This window comes from Chelonia mydas, chromosome 9 (genome assembly GCF_015237465.2).
Source record: "Chelonia mydas isolate rCheMyd1 chromosome 9, rCheMyd1.pri.v2, whole genome shotgun sequence".
Lineage (NCBI taxonomy): Eukaryota > Metazoa > Chordata > Testudines > Cheloniidae > Chelonia > Chelonia mydas.
Genome location: NC_057855.1, coordinates 24,733,586 through 24,750,215, shown reverse-complemented (window position 1 = coordinate 24,750,215; position 16,630 = coordinate 24,733,586). Strand labels below are relative to the sequence as shown.

At 40.2% G+C, this 16,630-nt stretch overlaps 1 protein-coding gene across 3 annotated transcripts in view; it reads right to left on the bottom strand.

The window, feature by feature from the left end:
• Positions 1–209: 209 nt before the first annotated feature.
• Positions 210–16,630, bottom strand: part of PLCH1 (phospholipase C eta 1) — a 162,451-nt gene continuing 146,030 nt past the window's right edge. The window contains exons 20-25 of one of the 3 annotated variants that reach the window (XM_007057361.3): positions 16,425–16,509; positions 12,954–13,100; positions 12,539–12,618; positions 10,487–10,546; positions 9,659–10,019; positions 210–4,193 (exon numbers count right to left, since the gene is read on the bottom strand). In XM_007057361.3, the coding sequence (XP_007057423.2) occupies positions 2,089–4,193; positions 9,659–10,019; positions 10,487–10,546; positions 12,539–12,618; positions 12,954–13,100; positions 16,425–16,509 (2,838 nt within the window). In that variant the 3' untranslated portion in view covers positions 210–2,088. The remainder of the gene's footprint in view (positions 4,194–9,658; positions 10,020–10,486; positions 10,547–12,538; positions 12,619–12,953; positions 13,101–16,424; positions 16,510–16,630) is intronic. The other 2 variants (XM_027819839.3, XM_027819841.3) reach the window with 2 other exon arrangements.

The window sequence follows — 16,630 nt, the reverse complement described above, 5'->3', positions numbered from 1 at the left end:
GGGCTGGAGCTAGCATGCTAAAAATAGCAGGGTGAAAGTTGTGGTTTGGGCAGCAACTCAGGCTCTCAAGCCCACCCAGCCCTAGGTCTGAGCTCAGATGGCTACCCCGAGTCTTCACCAGAGCCACAACTTCCAGCTGCTATTTTTAGTCTGCTAGCTCAAGCCCCACCAGCGCAACCCTGTCTACCCAGGCAGGGTACCTTAAGAGCAGTGGACGAGTGGACTGGAGGGCTCCCAATATTGTCACTGAACATGGGGATTTAGCAGCAGCTAATAGAGCTGGAGACTACACTGGACATTATTCTATCCTGTATAGTTACTATCCTTGTGTGTATGTTCTGATTTGATTTGCTCTAGCTGAGGGATATAGCACAAAATATTTTTGTCACGTGACTGGTTAAAAAAAATCAATCAGGAGAGTCCAAAAAAATGGATCTATTAAAAATACACACTGTATCAGTTAACATTCAAAATCTACAAACGGGCATTTTGACACAAAAAGTAGGGACATTCCATTGAAAAATATTGGATTGGGAGAATCTTCTATAGGGAGAGAATAGATAAATGGTAAATATGGCACTGTCATTTTTAACTGGTAATTACAGAAATACTCAGTAACTATGACTTCCTTTCAGAACCATTTAGCAACATTGGATGCTTTTCTCCCCTTTAGAAAATAGAATGTTCTGAGTTGTAAATTACTTGTTAGAATTATGACCACTGCCTGACATGAGAAGGGTTTTCCTTTATAAAGATTTATTGCAAATGCACGACAAGACAAATGTCTGCAATCACTGATTGCCACAAGTTCAACAGTAATTGCATTTGCTGTAACATCACTAAATATGTATCAGGTGCATAAAAATCTATTTTAATGATGTCTCCATGAATAATAATATCCTGTATTACAAAAGAAAAGTGGTAAAAGGTCCTTTACATATCATGAAAAATGTGTTCACAGTGACAGCAAATTATACCTTAAACCCAAAATAAAGCTATCTTGCTCCCTTCAGGGAAGTTTTGTGTATTTTTGTAATTCACTCACTTGGTTTTCAACACAATGCAGAAAAAGCCCTTTTCTCAAAACCATGTGATGATGGAAGCCAAACTACTTATCCTGATATGTATGCAGTAACTACTATACTGACAATCAACAATTTAGCATATAACTACAAACATAGAAAACATCTCTGCTACCGTATTCAAGTTACATATACAGCCAATATCAAAAATACATAACAAAATATTTGGAAAGCAAGATTTTCTTCCACTTGTTGAATGCTCATTTCAGGATGGGAACAGGATGAACAGGAATGCTGGAAGAAGTCTATGTATAAGAACATTCCTGTTCACCACACTCCCATCCTGAAATAAGCACTCAACAAGAGGAAGAAAAAGTTACCATTCTATTTCATTTAAAGAGCGGAAGACGATCTACAAGTTACTTGCAAATTTGAATGAATCCTAATGCTACAAATCTGTATTTCATGTATGGAAAGGCTTAAAATCAACATTAACAAACATGTAAATACAATTAAGATAGAAAACAGCTTTATGAATGAAGCATCTAATCCTGAAAACACCTATTATTGGTGTTAGTGATTCCCACCGTCAATAGTCCCATTGACTACTAATGGCAGAAAGCATTATCCTAAGTAGCAATTCCAAGATGGTGTCCAAAAAGGTGGTCTCCTAAAATTCTCTCTGCAAGCAGCTAAAAGGTTTAGGGGGAAAAGCAATATATTTATTGAATGAATTGCTGAGCTCTGCTGATGTGCACAGAAGTGCAGAACTCTATTCTTAAAATTTACATGCATTACAAATACATGACACTGTGAATGTTCAGATCTATTGCATGCAAATAATTCACTCTGTCATTTCTGAATAAAAATACATACATACATAAGAAAGGATCACAGAATCTATTTACATAATCTTTGACAGGAAACGGCACATGAAGTCAAGACTAAATCATTAGCTTAAAATTGCATTTCTAAATAATATAAAAGTCAAGGACTATACTTCTTGCTAAAAATCCTTCATTCAATGAAATAGTTTGTAAACACTGAAGATGTACATGTATACAATTTACAGTCTCAGAAGGAAATAAATTTCTGGTTTATCATCACTGCTTGGCTCCATCTGCAAAACGGAATCATCTATACAAAACTGGTCATTGCCTCCATAGCGCAAAGAAGTACATGCACCCTCTGGTACACCCCGACCTTCCAGATCCTCCCCACTGAAGTCATTCAGGTATCTTGCTATGTAAGAGCCAGTGGAATGCCTGTTGATAACATGAGCTGATACTGATGGTTTGTTTCTTAGCACTACCCCTGCTATGCTGCTAGCATTAGAAAGTTTTTGCTTGTTGGCTTCTTGTCTTTCCTTAGCACGACTAGCAATATTGCGTACTCTGCTTTGACTTCTGGATGACAGTTTTCTGACCAATGCCTTGGGGCAATCATCATCATTCTGCTTAGAATACAAAGTTTGACAGTTGTCCTCCTGGTCAAAGGACACCAGTTTTCGCAATTGTTCTGTCAGAGTGTCTGTAGATTGTGGTCTCTTAGTTTTCATAGCTGCAACTTTCTTGTCTCTCATGCCAGATGTAATAAAGCTTCTACTTATGTATTTGTACTTGCTTTCAAAATTGCAGGAGATATCCTCTGATGTCAAGTCTCCCAGGCTCTTGGATTTGCAAGGACTAGGCTGTTTGACGATTGTAGTAGGAGGGTAGGGCAAAGTGTTCTTGGGTGTAGGTGAATGCATATTAAGTCTGGATCTTTGGGAGACATACAACAAATCATTTCGTGTATCTGAAGTTTGCAGATAATTATTATGCAAAAAGCCAACACTCTGAAATGCTGGATAAGGAAAACTTTGATTTCTTGCAGTCCTAAAATTATTTGAATTATCCAGGGCAGCACTGTGAAGGTCCTCGTTAATTAAATTATTCCCAGAGATTCTCTCACAGTAGTATACTGAGTCCTGATTATGCTTCAGTTTCAAAGAAGCAGCAAGTTGGCTCATATCTTCTCTCTTGAATTCATATGCAGTTATCAGGAGGTCTTGGGAATCTCCCTCTACTTCCATAAGACTGCTGCCTGCTGAGGTTATACAAGCAGGAGGGTCAACTACTGTGTCCTCCAAAGTGCAGGAACTGCAGTCCTCAAGGGTTTCCCAATTTGTTCCACACTTCCTTTTGGGATTTGCTGTTAGCAAATGGAGAGAGGAAGTGCAAGGGGACACTGGAAGGCTATTTTCCACGCAGTCTGACTTCTTGCAAGCTGGTTCATCTATTGGTTTACGATCAGAGGCTGGTGAAAGAGATGCCTCATGGATAATTGTATACACAGAATACTCTGTTGTCTCAGGGCTGGAGAACATAGCAGTATCTGGTGTTGAGAATAATGGAGATTCAACAGATTTTACATTAGTAAAGTTTTGTTTAAGAGGGGTACTTAGATCAACAGTAAACATGTGTGGGTGTGCCGACACCACACTGAAGGTTTGGTTGCTGGTGCCATGAAGACTTGAAACCACAGTCAGATTAGTTCGGTCATCTGTAACATCAAACTGTCCAATCAGTGCTGAGACAGAACTGCTCATCTCACTCTCGTTTGTTAAAGAAACCTCATCTATGAGACGAGAAACATCACTATCTTGCAGAGCTGCAGTCGAGTGTAAATCGTAGATGTCAGAACAGATGGTGGAAGACATATCAGTCAGTGAAAAAGTGGTTACAGTACTGCTCATAATGACATCATATTTATTATTTTCAAACTCCTGTTCCTTTGCAGAAAGACAACTTCCTGCTGGTGTTTTTTTCTCCTCTTTACACCCTCCAGTCTCCTCCTCTTTCTTTTCATCTGTGTAATTTGTATCTTGTATTTTTTCTGTACCAAGGTCAAAAACTGAATCCTGCCTTATCTGAACAGGTTCATTGGAAAGGTGACTTTTCTGATATTCTGTGGAGTGATTTGTCTCAGCTATCCCACTTACAAAATTGAAGCTTTCTGCATGTTCATGTACAGGTGATTCTGTAGAACTGCCAATTCTGGCGTCACTCTGGGAAGGAGCTTTTTTATGCAGAGATGCAGAATTTGAAGAAGGTGCAGCTTGCTCAGGGGATGAAAAGATATGTTCTTTCCAGTTTGTTTGGTTCATGCTTGTACCATTGTTGCTATCTGCTAAATCAAATAAAAAGCACATTCGTTATACATGTTTTGTTTACTATCTGCTAACAACTATTTTGCCTTTAGACAGACAAATGGAGAATGTAAAATTAGTTACAATTGTGATAAGACTTAATTATGGGGTTGTGCAGGTTTAGTAAAAATTATTTGTGTGATATGAATAAATGGGAAAATATAGTTGTAGGCACTTCATTGAAGCTTCCTTTGAATGTCTATTACATCAGACACCTGATGTAATATTTGTTGTAAATAATGTCAATGAGGTACCATATTTTGTACATGTGGCATTACCTTCAGTTGTGTTCCTATTCAGATTTGTACTATAAAGAAGCATGGTAATAAAGACAGAACAAAACAGCTCTGTTAAACAACATAATATATCTGGAAACAAGAGGCATGTTTATAAGAACTCTGAGTAAAACATCAGATAGTTGGACCCCATGCGTAATGTTTTTGGTAACAGTTTATGTGCAATTTCAGATTTAATTTGTGAGTCTCTAACAACATTTAACTTTCTAAACTTCTGCATTCATAAGAAAACAAGATTTTGAATTCCATGAAAGAATATATTTCACATGTTTCTACATTAGCTTATCAAATTCTGGTTACATTTCTACAACTATATAGGCTGAATCCTGCCTCCATTACTCATTGCTTACATAAGTAAGACCCCTGTTAACTTCAGCTACACTTTTACCTAACTTAGGGCTGGATATGTACAGCAGGAAATTGACCTTTTACGAATTACAGTTTCTAACATTCAACAGAAATAAGGTACAACTAGAAAAAAAACCCCAAAGAGTAAGGGCCTGGTCCCTCATTTATTGGGCATTCAAAACTCCCAGCATTGGGGTTTATAGTGCACAGGCAATGCAGGATCAGTCCCCGAATTATAACAATGAAAACATTCCTAATGTTCTCAAGACCAAACATATTAAGTTGAAAGTATCTTCACATACTGATTGAACTGATCCATATTTGATTTCTTTCTGTAGAGAACACAGCAAAATATACAGGGCCAAATTCAACCTCGGTGTAATTCTAGTAAAGTTAGTGAAGAATCATTTAGCCACAGTATTTTGCTGCAATGAGCCTTTGTTGGGTTCAGTTCAGCAGCCTGCTGTTCTTTGCTTTCTGTAATGAAATACGGACAATTTGTAACCTGATTATTTCCTTTCTGGGACTGACCTCTCCCCTAGGCTGAAAAATTGGGGCTGAACCTCTTTTTCTACAAATACCATAGGCACTTCACACATGTACGTGTCTTTGCCACATCCCTTCCATCCTTGCTCAAGATAAGTACTTCCAAGGCTGTACAGATACGTGAGATCCTTAGTAGCAGATAGACTATAACTAAGGATAAGATTTTATCATGGAGGTCATGGAAGTCACGGATTCCATGACTTTCAGAGACCTCCGGGACATTTTCTGCTTCAGCTTCAACCCTGTGCCCTTGGAGCTCTGAGCCGCTGGCCCTGGAGCTCTGAGCTGCCACAGATGGCAGGGGCCGTGGAGCTCCGAGTCTCTTCCCCTGGAGTCTGGAGCCGCTGCAGGCGATGGGGGCCCCAAAGCTCTGAGCCGCTGGCCCTGGAGCTATGAGCCACTGCAGGTGGTGGGCGCCTGGAGCTTTGAGGCACTGTAGGCGGGGGCTCTGGAGCTGTCAGCCACATGGCTGTGGCTGGAGCCCTCCCCATGAGGCATAGCTCAGGCTCTCAGTCCCCCCCCACCTCCATGCAAGGCTTGGGCTTCATTTGTTGTAATCGCACTCGCCCCCACCCCTACCCCCCCGTTACTTTTATTAAAAGTCACAGTTGCAGACTTCCGTGAATTTTTGTTTATTGCCTGCGATCTGTCTGTGACTTTTACTAAAAATAACCGTGACAAAACCTTATTCGATTATGTCAACTATGTACGTGGACCCTGAAGAGGCCACTGTAAAGATTCCTAAGTAACTTACATTGGGTGAGGCAGACTGAAGGGAGAGATCAGTGCCAGAAAGAAAATCATCAAGGAACAAATTTTCCATTCTGGACCTTGATCTTTCCCCCAGTGTAAGGCATCTGGGAAGGAGTGATCAATAGGGGAAAATTAGTAGGGAGGGAGAGATAAGTAGAATACTAGAAGAAAGCTCCCCTTTTCTGTAAATTAGCAGTCTTCATCTATTTTGGGACCACTGCCCCAGAGCATCTTCCTAGCAAAGGATGTTTCTGCAGAGGAATGAGGTCCAGCTTTTAGTGTTTTATTAACGTAGTGATGGATAACCAGATGGTGATAGCATTACAGATTTCCTCTGTAATGGCTAATGCCCTTTGTCCCCACAGGCCACCACAGAACATGTTGAATGGACTCTGATCCCTTATGGAATAAGTTTATCTGTGGCTGAATATGCTTTGGTGATGCCACAGTTTATCCAGCTAGCTATGGAGGATTAGGGTACCTGCAGGCCCAATCATTTATAGTGGGAGGAAACAATAAAGATAGAACAGTTCTGCGAAGATACATTTTAGTTGCTCTTCTTGCATCCAGCATGTGCCACACTTTATCTTATAGGCACTGAAACTTTAGGAGAAAAGCTCCTTACTCTGTAGGGAAGGAAAAGTTAAACTTAGTTGTGAATTATTCTGGAGTATGACCCTAGAGATACAGTAAGTCCTCACGGAAGATACAGTATGTTCAGTGTCTTTCAAGAGTAGAGGAGATGTGATTGTGACCAGGGAGCATGTCTTTACGGAAAGGAAATAAAAGGAACTGGATGACGTCAGTTCACAAGGATGACACCTGTAGCACTGTAGTCAGAACCCAAATTCAGAAAATTGGCCTAATGGTTGTTTTGGATTGAGGTACTGCCGTCAGGCTCAGCTGGTCTCTCACAAGACTTGGAAGAGTCTGTGTTAGACACATTTTAACAATGCAGTGCGAGGTATGATGATGGGAGGATTTAGGCCCAAATCTAGGCCATCTAGCAGAAATCCAGAGGGCCTGGACTGTTTAGTTTTCAGGGCTGATCCATCCCGATGCTGGTAGGAGAATTTTATCCAAATTCTTACATAGGCCAAGAGGATGGAAAACTTGCACAAAACTAAGAGAGTCTATAACTGTGGAGGAGTATTCCATCTTGTTTAACGCTTGTCATTCATTACCCAAACTGTGAGGTTCCGTAATCTGGACAGAGATACAAAAGTGGGTCAGAGAACAGGAGAGCTTGCCTGCTGGACCATGGAGTACATCCTGCCTGTGCAACAGCTCCACTAGCTCTGAGAATCACAGCCTTCTAAGCAAATTGAGGGTGATTAAAAAGGAGAAGGCCACAGTCATTCCAATCTTCTGAATCACTCTTCCTAGTACTGAAAGAAGGAGAAAGCGGAGAGAGGCTGATTCAGTCATTTATGTCTATGTGTGTCACAGTCTATTTCCAGTGACATTTAGTCGGTTCCCTGGTGAAGAATAACCTCACCTTTGTGTTCTGGCTGAACATGAATAGGTCTGTTTCGAGGTGGCCTAGCTCCCTGGATATCAGCTTGGTTCATGGACCATTCTGAGCTGTCTATCTGCTGATAACTTAGCTTATTCACTTTTGTGATGTGGCCCATTTATGAGGATCACACCAGATCACTGTGTCTCTAGCACGTTGTTGCTTCACAGAACACTGAAGAAGCTTTGAAGTCCCTTCTAAGGGTGTCTTCTATCTAGCTGCCTGTAGAGTCTTCAGGAATTACCACATCCTCTACCAGGGATGCCCACACTGCAACAGCCTTCAGGCAGAAGAAGAGAGAACCTTTGAATTCTAGGACTCTGCAGAATTTCAGGGCTTGCTAACTAAGTCTTATTCTTTATTGGGATTTTCCCATTCCTCCCTAATGACCTATTTGAAGGAGGAATACAGGGGGATGGCAAACTTTGTTTTCATTTTGCTCACTGCTCCCCCAGAATCAGCTTTTAAAAGCTAGGGACCAGATTCTGTTTCTTCCAAGAATGCAGGGAAGTAGGGCAAAGATGGCTTACGGCTATAGACTTTCCCTTGCCAGGAGCCTGGCTAAGCCTGCTCTAATTTAAGAGTGGCTGCAATGGCTCTGTAGGGTGCCAGTCCATAGCCAAGAATAACCAGAATGCAGGCACACTCTGGCCATGCCTTCTGCCACCGATATGGTCCAGGCATGCTTCCTGCATCAAGAACGGAAAAGGGAACTGAAAAGAGGGCAGCTCTTCACTATCTGAAGAAACCCCTTATTCCCTGAGGGGCCATTCCTGCCAGGTGAAGAGCTTTTTTATATTACTGGAACAGTATGAAGGGGCTAATCTGGCTTTCGGATTGCAGTGGGTAAGACAGGAGTGCTGAACTGCTGCTCTGCACTGCCAAAAGCACCGAACATGGAGCAAGGGTGCAGGGGGTATGGCAAAGCCCTGGAGCCATGGAGGTGTCTGAATGGAGTATTTGCAGAACGAAAAGTGCCGCTCAGATGTTTCAGACTGGGTGAGAGCTCTGGATCAGGAACAAAAAGGTCTCAGACATCAATACCACAAAATTACAGACTTTCTGGAACTATTCAGATGCTCGTGTGTGTCACCTGTTTGGCACACTGAGCTGGGTCTGCATTTCATTTGCCCAGGTTTTACACCGAAGTCCACTGGATTCACCCCAGTATATCAGATATCAAACTCAGGCCGAGTGGATTTGTGCTGAGTAACTTCAAGAATCAAAACATACTACATGTGAACGTTTATATTTTAATCTAGGAATATAAAAAATAACTAAGATTCCAGCCTCGCCCACCATTTTCCGCATATAATCCAGGTTTATAATTTTGTAAAGTTAATTTTAAAGGACAATGTCAAGGTTCTTAGATTCAAAATTTGACCTACTTTTCCCCTTTTACATCTGTTTGCAAAGTCCATGTTTTCCTTATATACAAAACAAATGCTTTTTTCTTTCCAAAACAAATGCTTCCTGCTTTTTTTCCTTTGAATAAAAAAATTAAGAATACACAATGCCAGCTCATAGCTCTCATGTGTAAACTCACAGTAACAAACCCAGAGCTTGAAAATGATTGAAGAAAAAACAATTTTGGCAAGGATGTAGATTTCATCTTCAAGCTTCTAAAGGATACTTAAAAAATCAACTGCTAATAAACTAACTTTTTTAATTATGAAAAGAAACTTGACAAGTGTTCTTTAAGCAAATCTGTGGAAAATACTGTAATCCATTTGCCTAGTCTGGGGAGAGGAAACTTTTCTTGGGTTTCACTTGTCAGGATACAGGAAGAAGTTTAAAAATGCAACTGACAGTTTTGTTGCATATCACTTTGATAAGCATAACAGTCATTTTACATCCTATTGGGCTTGATCCTGCAGTCCTTATTCACATGAGTTCAATGGAACTACTCATATGAGGATTGCAATACTGAGTTTAATAATATGGTTTTAAAGCTACTGCAGTAAAAGTCACTTTGGAAGCATCTTACCAGAGGTATTTTCTTTTCTTTTGGTGTCTTTAACCGTTTCACATTCTGGGGAAGACAATCCCATCAGAAGGAATTTGTCAACTGGCATAGAAGCAGGACGTGCTTGCAAACTCCTGGTTGTACGCCTTATAACTCCTTCCTTGTCTTTCATGTCTGTTGGCTCAGAGGTACTGTCTTTAATTTCTGTAGTTTCCTGAAAGCCCATTTTGCTCTTTTTCCTGCCTTTTGCCGGAGCACTGGCCGTGCGTCGGAGAATTCGATCACCAATTGATCGTTTCCGCACGTAATGCCCATTGTTTTCAGCAGAATTGTGTTTAGGATTCTTGTTAAACAACCCTTTGAGTCCTATCAGCTGCCTATTCTGAAAACAAGAAAACAATCACATTCTTTAAGTTCAGCCTGTGATTTAAACTGCTATTGAATACATATGTGTGAATCATGAATGCAACATCAAAAAGCAAAGCAAAGCAAAAATTCACACCAACTAATTCACACATATTCAGACCAGGAAACAATCAGCATAGGTCACCATGAATTCGTGCATGTATGAATTCCCCCTCATTCGGAAGGCAGCCTGCCATAATTACTGTGGATCTTTACTAGAAGTTTCCTAATCAGAGCTGAGAAGATTGTAAGAAATGCTCTGTAGTGACAGGCTGCCCATTAACGTAGAGTTTTATGACATGGGCCTGATCAAAGCAACATTTAAATATTTCAGACTCTTAATGAGGAATGAAGCAATAGAGTAGTTATGGTACATCATGCGACTGGGAACTGTTTGATAAATCTGTGCCCAGCAAGTGCAAAGTGCATGCTAATGAAGACTACCTTAGTGGCTCCTAGAAAGTGCAATATAGTATAACTGGGATTGAGGATTAAAGGACTCCACTGAAAGGAAAACAAATCAAACATATTTGGCTAACGTTTTCAAGGCTGTGACACAAGCAAGCAAGACAGTTGGTGTAAGTAGTTCTCTATAGTTAAGTCATTTAAAATAGATTATTAGTCTTACACCAATCTCATTCAGATACACACTTCACTCGGTGTCCTCGGTTATACAGGGTATGGAAAGTACCTCCAGGTTTTAAATATATCTTGTAAAAAAAACAATACAGTCCATCATTACAGTAAGCATTTGGTGGCAGAGCAAAATTTTAAACAGAAAAGCTCAAGCCTTACAGGGTGTTTTTTAAATCCTCTCCTAGTGCTACCATTCAGCCCAATTATACTAGGAAATTACTCGGAAATTTTTTTCCCCTTAATTCTGTCCTCTCTGAAGTGTATGTGAGCCAAACAGCAATCCCTGTTGAACGTCAATGACATGGGATTTCACTTGTATTCACTTGTGCATCTGAATACCTACAGATCCTGGGAGCCCCTATACATTTTCTTCAGTCCTTTTAATTTTCGTTTAAGATGGATTTAGTGTTGGTGAAAGATGCCAGACTGATCACTTTGGAGACTGAGGATCTCTGTGTTTCCACAGAACAGAAACAGCCCAGGCAGTGTCAATGCAAGTTGCTCTGCAATGGCCTCCACCCGTTGTTGAAGGGACCACTTCCAGAGGTAAGAGCAAGTAATTCAGTTCCCATGTGCATTCAATCCCACTTATATGCTGAGACCAGGGTGCCAATTGTGGGGTAAACTCCCGTACACATGAATCTGGACTGACATCGCCAACTCATTTAACATAGGGCAGGATGTTTATGAAATGGTCACGAATTCAGTCACTGTTGATCTGGACAGTGTTAAAACTGGTGACCTAGGCCCCGTCTACACTCGCCTTCTCCCCTCAAATGTTTCCGCTGATGCAAATCTACTAGTTGGAGCAACTGCAGGCGCTCTAGTGCATACAAAGTGCTGGTGGTGTTGCTTTTAGATCTTGTTGTTTAGATCTGCTCTGAGCAGAGAGAGAGAGACTCTGAGCTACCTAATTCCTCTTTTCACACTCCTTAAAAATAAATCTAAATATAGTCATTGAAATGAAGGCCCTTTTTGTTCTTGGTACCCCCTCTGTTTTAATTATCTTATCTATGCCATTGACTTCTGGTAATTCTTTTCACCCCCTATTTATAGTAACTTGTATACCTCTTGTAAAAAGTTGAACAGAGGTAGCTAACGCTGAAATAATGAGTAATGGACTGAACTTTTGCTTTCATTTTAAAACTTGAAGTTTTAAAATTTTTCATCTTTTGAAACATCACAGAAAAGCAACAACACTTCACATGCTAAAACTTAAATGGTTGAGAATTAAAATTGGAGGTGAAAATGTCTTGTCAAATACCCAGAACTAATGGTGTGACTACAGCTCTTGACAATTACTTTTTAAAAATAAAGTAACTTAAAATGATGTACATACTGTACATAGGTGAGAAATTAATATTAGGTGACAAAGAAAAGAGGATTCACTGTTAGGCGTGCTAGGATTATGGCAATGATATTGCTTTGAGGTTAGAGAGATCTTCTGCTAGGATCGGGCGGGGGGAATTTTATATTATGGGCCTTATTCTCCATCACCTTGTGCTTTGTGCAGTCATTTACATAAGGGCTAAGGGAGTGAAATTGCACTGGTGTAAATGATGACACAAGGTGCAGAGCAGTGGAGAATCAGGCCCTATCTCTCTTGTTATTGTTGCTGTTGTTTTGTATATTTTGCTTTTCTCTGAAGCGTTAGGTGTTAACCCCTGCCAGAGGCAGGACACTAGATTTGATAGACCACTGGTCTGATCCAATATGAAAAATGCCATGTTCCAAAATTGTAGGAATCAGTCAGAGCCCACATTAGTTCTACGAGGTTATACTGATGCATCTTAATCCATTGTTGCCAGCAGTACGATATAGAAACATTTGTAAAGTATTTATGTTCCCATGTATACCTACTTTTCCATAGATTTCATTGATTGTTATATGGACAAATATGGATGCTTCAGTCAGTCCCTCTAAGTACACATGACGATAGCCTAATAAAATGAGAAAACAAAGTAACAAAGAATCAGCACTGTGTATTTTATGTGCAGTTAGCAAGGCTGTCCATACAATGTCTTTTGCAATTATACATTACATATACAGTAACTCTGAGCAATTGTTTATTTATAATAATACAGTCCCCTTCCATAACACCTTCCATCTGAGAACCTCAAACGGCTTCACAAACATTAATGAGTTTAGCCTTACAACCCCCTAGTGAGGTAAATAAGTATTTATCTCCATTTTACATTCTCTGCTTTAACTACAAAACTATCCTTCCTTCTATTTTCAACTAAATATCAAAGTCAAGTCAATGAGTGGAACTAACCAGGCACAAGACTGCTGAAGGCCACAGTTCTTTGTCCAACAAAATCTCGACCAATAGGATCATGGTCCCAAACAAGAAATCGAACCAAAGCTATTTCAGGCATGTGGATGGTAAAAGTGAGAGTTTCCTCCCAAACAGGGTTAAATCCTATGGGACAAACAGAATAGAAAGTCAGGAAAATACAAAAGCAGCAGCCGATGATGATGTCATTATCTGTGAAACACCAGAGGTAAGGAAACCAGCCACTCAAACAGACCTGATGCACAAGTGAATGTACATTATTTCCCATAAAATCCCTAAGAGTCACTAGCAGATAAATAAATGAAGAAGCTGCAACATAGCCATGTCCCTTCTCTAAGTGGGAGCTTTGCTTTGTGGCTGCTACATGGGAATTGAGCTGTATGCCTGGCAAGCCCAGAGGATGGAGTGAGGAGAATAGCTACTAATGCAGTCTGTGTAAATTACAATGCAAAATGCAGCACTATGATGTGCCAAGGCAGCTGTGCGAAGAGACCCATATGCAGAAAAATGAGTGGTATCTCTATGGCAGCTTTTATGAACTACAGAAAGGGTCTGGATTGAGCATCTGGCAGAGAGTCTGCATGTGGCAGCATGGCAGGGCAGATTGCTGTGCTACTAGTGTGATAGGTCAAGCTCAGATGGGCCAAGATGCCCAGGAACTATCCCTGTGTTTCTCCATGGGTCACTGCCATTCATGAGAATTGACAGCCACATCTCCCTGGCCGTTCCACTCTGTTGCTAGCCTTGTGTCCCATAGGAGCTGATGTGGCAGAGAGGCTTCTATGGCATGGTTTGTTTTCATTTTGTTTCTCATTATTTGTATATACCATGCATGTATGTACGATAGGTACTAGGGACTTCTACCTAAAGGAGACATAAGCAGAGTCCAGGGAAAAGAGAGATTGTGAGGAAGGCATTCTCCCTTCTCAACCACTCCATTATCTTATTTTTCCCACTCCCGCAATTTTTGGCTAGAAAGCAAAATTTTAAAGCTCAAGATCCAAGAATATATCATCCATCAAAAGACAGTCACTTGGTTCCATGTGCTATCAAGCTTTGCAGTCTAACACTGATGTGAAAAAAAATTAATACAGGATCTGACTGATATAGTTGACTGCAGATACAGAATTTTTCTTAACCATTTTGTTTTTCTTGGTTCTGGTGTTGGTCGTCATCTTACCTGCAGACAGCTTTTGTCATGTCGCTGTTTCCATGATTCTACCGTGAGCAGGTCAGTTACTACTCACACCTGCCCTCTTCCCAGGACTCTTGTTAAAAATTGAAGGGTTAACCTTGTTTTCTTCTCTTCTCACTAGTTAGGAGATTCCAGCCCATTCTTCACTCTAAAGGGACTGTGGGCTTGAATACGTCATAACTATGTTACCTGCCTAATTAAGGACCAGATCCTGCCACCCCTTTCACATGCTGTGTAATAACTTACCCTGCAAACTGTCCCATTTTAATCACTATGGGTACCTTCACCAGTGTTAGTGTTCAATGGGACTACCAGCATAACAAGGTATTACTATAGTATTACTTAACAGGAGGCAAGGATGTCAGAATCTGTCCCTAAGAGTATAATTCAAAACCATTGGAGAGAGAATTACACATAGATGTAGCAGAGAAGACTAAACCCCAAAAGACTAAACTATTCAGGGCCTGACTCTCATCTATGCCCTGTTGCCTCTATATAGCTTTGGTGGGGTAAAAGGGCCATAAAGGGGGAGAAAACAGCCTCAGGAAATGTTCTCTACACAAGGAGACCCTCTGGCAAGAGAAGAGCTGGCAGAGTAGCTCTGTGCTAGCCTCCTCCATGTCCCTAGGTATATGCCAGGAACAAGTCAACAATAATTTATAGTCAAATACTATCGAGAACTGCAGACCAAGCTAAAAATCAGCAAGGAAATTTCACCCTTCTCAATCACTAGAAGGTAATTCTCAAACTCATCAGGGACATCATAACATGGAGAAGGATCAGAATATCACACAAGGACAATCATGAAAACTGGAGTTATAGAAATGGGATGAAATTGAATGGTGAAAAGTGTACGGTCATGCACGTAGGGACTAGCAACAAGAATTTTTGCTACAAACTTGGGATTTATCGGTTGAAAGTGACAGTGGATGAGAAAGACATGAGTATATTGGTCAACTATAGGATGACTATGAACCGCCAGCGTGATGTGTCCATGAAAAAGCCTAATGCAATCCTAGGATGCATCAGGCAAAGTATTTCCAGTAGAGACAGGGAAGTGTTATTACCATTGTACAAGGCCCTGGTGAGAACTCATCTGGAACACTACATGCAGTTTTGGTCTCCCATGTTTAAGAAAGATTAATTCAAACTGGAACAGATGCAGAAAAAGGCTACTGGGAGGACCAGAGGAATGGAGAACCTGCCTGACACGAGGAGGCTTGAGGAGCTTGACTTGTTTAGCCTAACAAAAGGAAGTCTATGGGAAGATATGATTGCTCTCTATGAATACCTCAGAGGGGCAAACACCAAGGAGGGGGAGGAATTATTTAAGTTAAGGGACAATGTTGGACAAATGGATATAAACTGGCCTTCAACAAGTTTAGGCTTGAAATTAGACAAAGGTTTCTAACTATCAGAGGAGTGAAGTAACTGGGTCCCATAACACAATTGTTATTGGAGTGTGGAAAATTCTGAGTCTAACCAGTTCCTAACTTGGTTTGGCTGGTCAATATGGACACGGCAAACCATGCCTGAATAACTGCATTATGTAGCGCCCTAGATTACAGCATAGTATGGCCCCATTTATATTGGTTGACCAAACCATATTAGCATGTCTAAGCATGGACATGTTTTACATTTAAGAAATTTGGGCTAAACACAGTTTCTAACACACTTTTGTCCAAACCGTATCAGCAATGGCCAGCTGAAACTGATTTTGCTGGAACTGATGTTAAACACAATTTCTCAGAGTGATTAAAAACCCTGTATAGGTGGGGCTTAAACCAAATGAGAAAAAAGTCCATGCAATCCCTGAAGGATTAGTAGGTCAGCAGTTGTCACCCCAGCATTCCACAGCTCACCTCTGCATTGATCTAGCAATATGTTTTTCATTATTTGAAAATATGGTTGTACTTCATATTAAGGGTACATTTATAAATAACTTATAAAAGGCTAATAAATGATTAATAGAAGTTATAAGCATATTATAGACATGAGGAATATGTTTTATTGATGGTTCTATGTCAGTAAAGGTTTTATAGATAGTTATATGCCCTTATTTTAAACAACTTTTTGACCTGTTTATTAACTGTTTATAAACTATTGATAAATATTGTTTTACTATAAAGTGTGACCAAAAAATACTATGTTCGTCACTCTTTGCGTCTCTGGTAAATTATTCTGTGTACCTCTAGTCATGCATAATTATTCAATAATTTACTATAGAAAAGAGGAAGGAGGGTATGTTATCTTACCATTGTCATCAACCACTCTGGTCTGGTCTTTACAGCAATCTACAGGTAACCCAATAATTTCCACCTCGACAAAAGGATCTATTATCTATTTTAAAAAACAACAATTTAAAAGCAACTCATCGTTATATATACAGGATTATTTTCTATTAAACTCTCACATAAATGCACGTTTGATTGCTAAGTCACTGCTCAGTGTGATTTTCCCA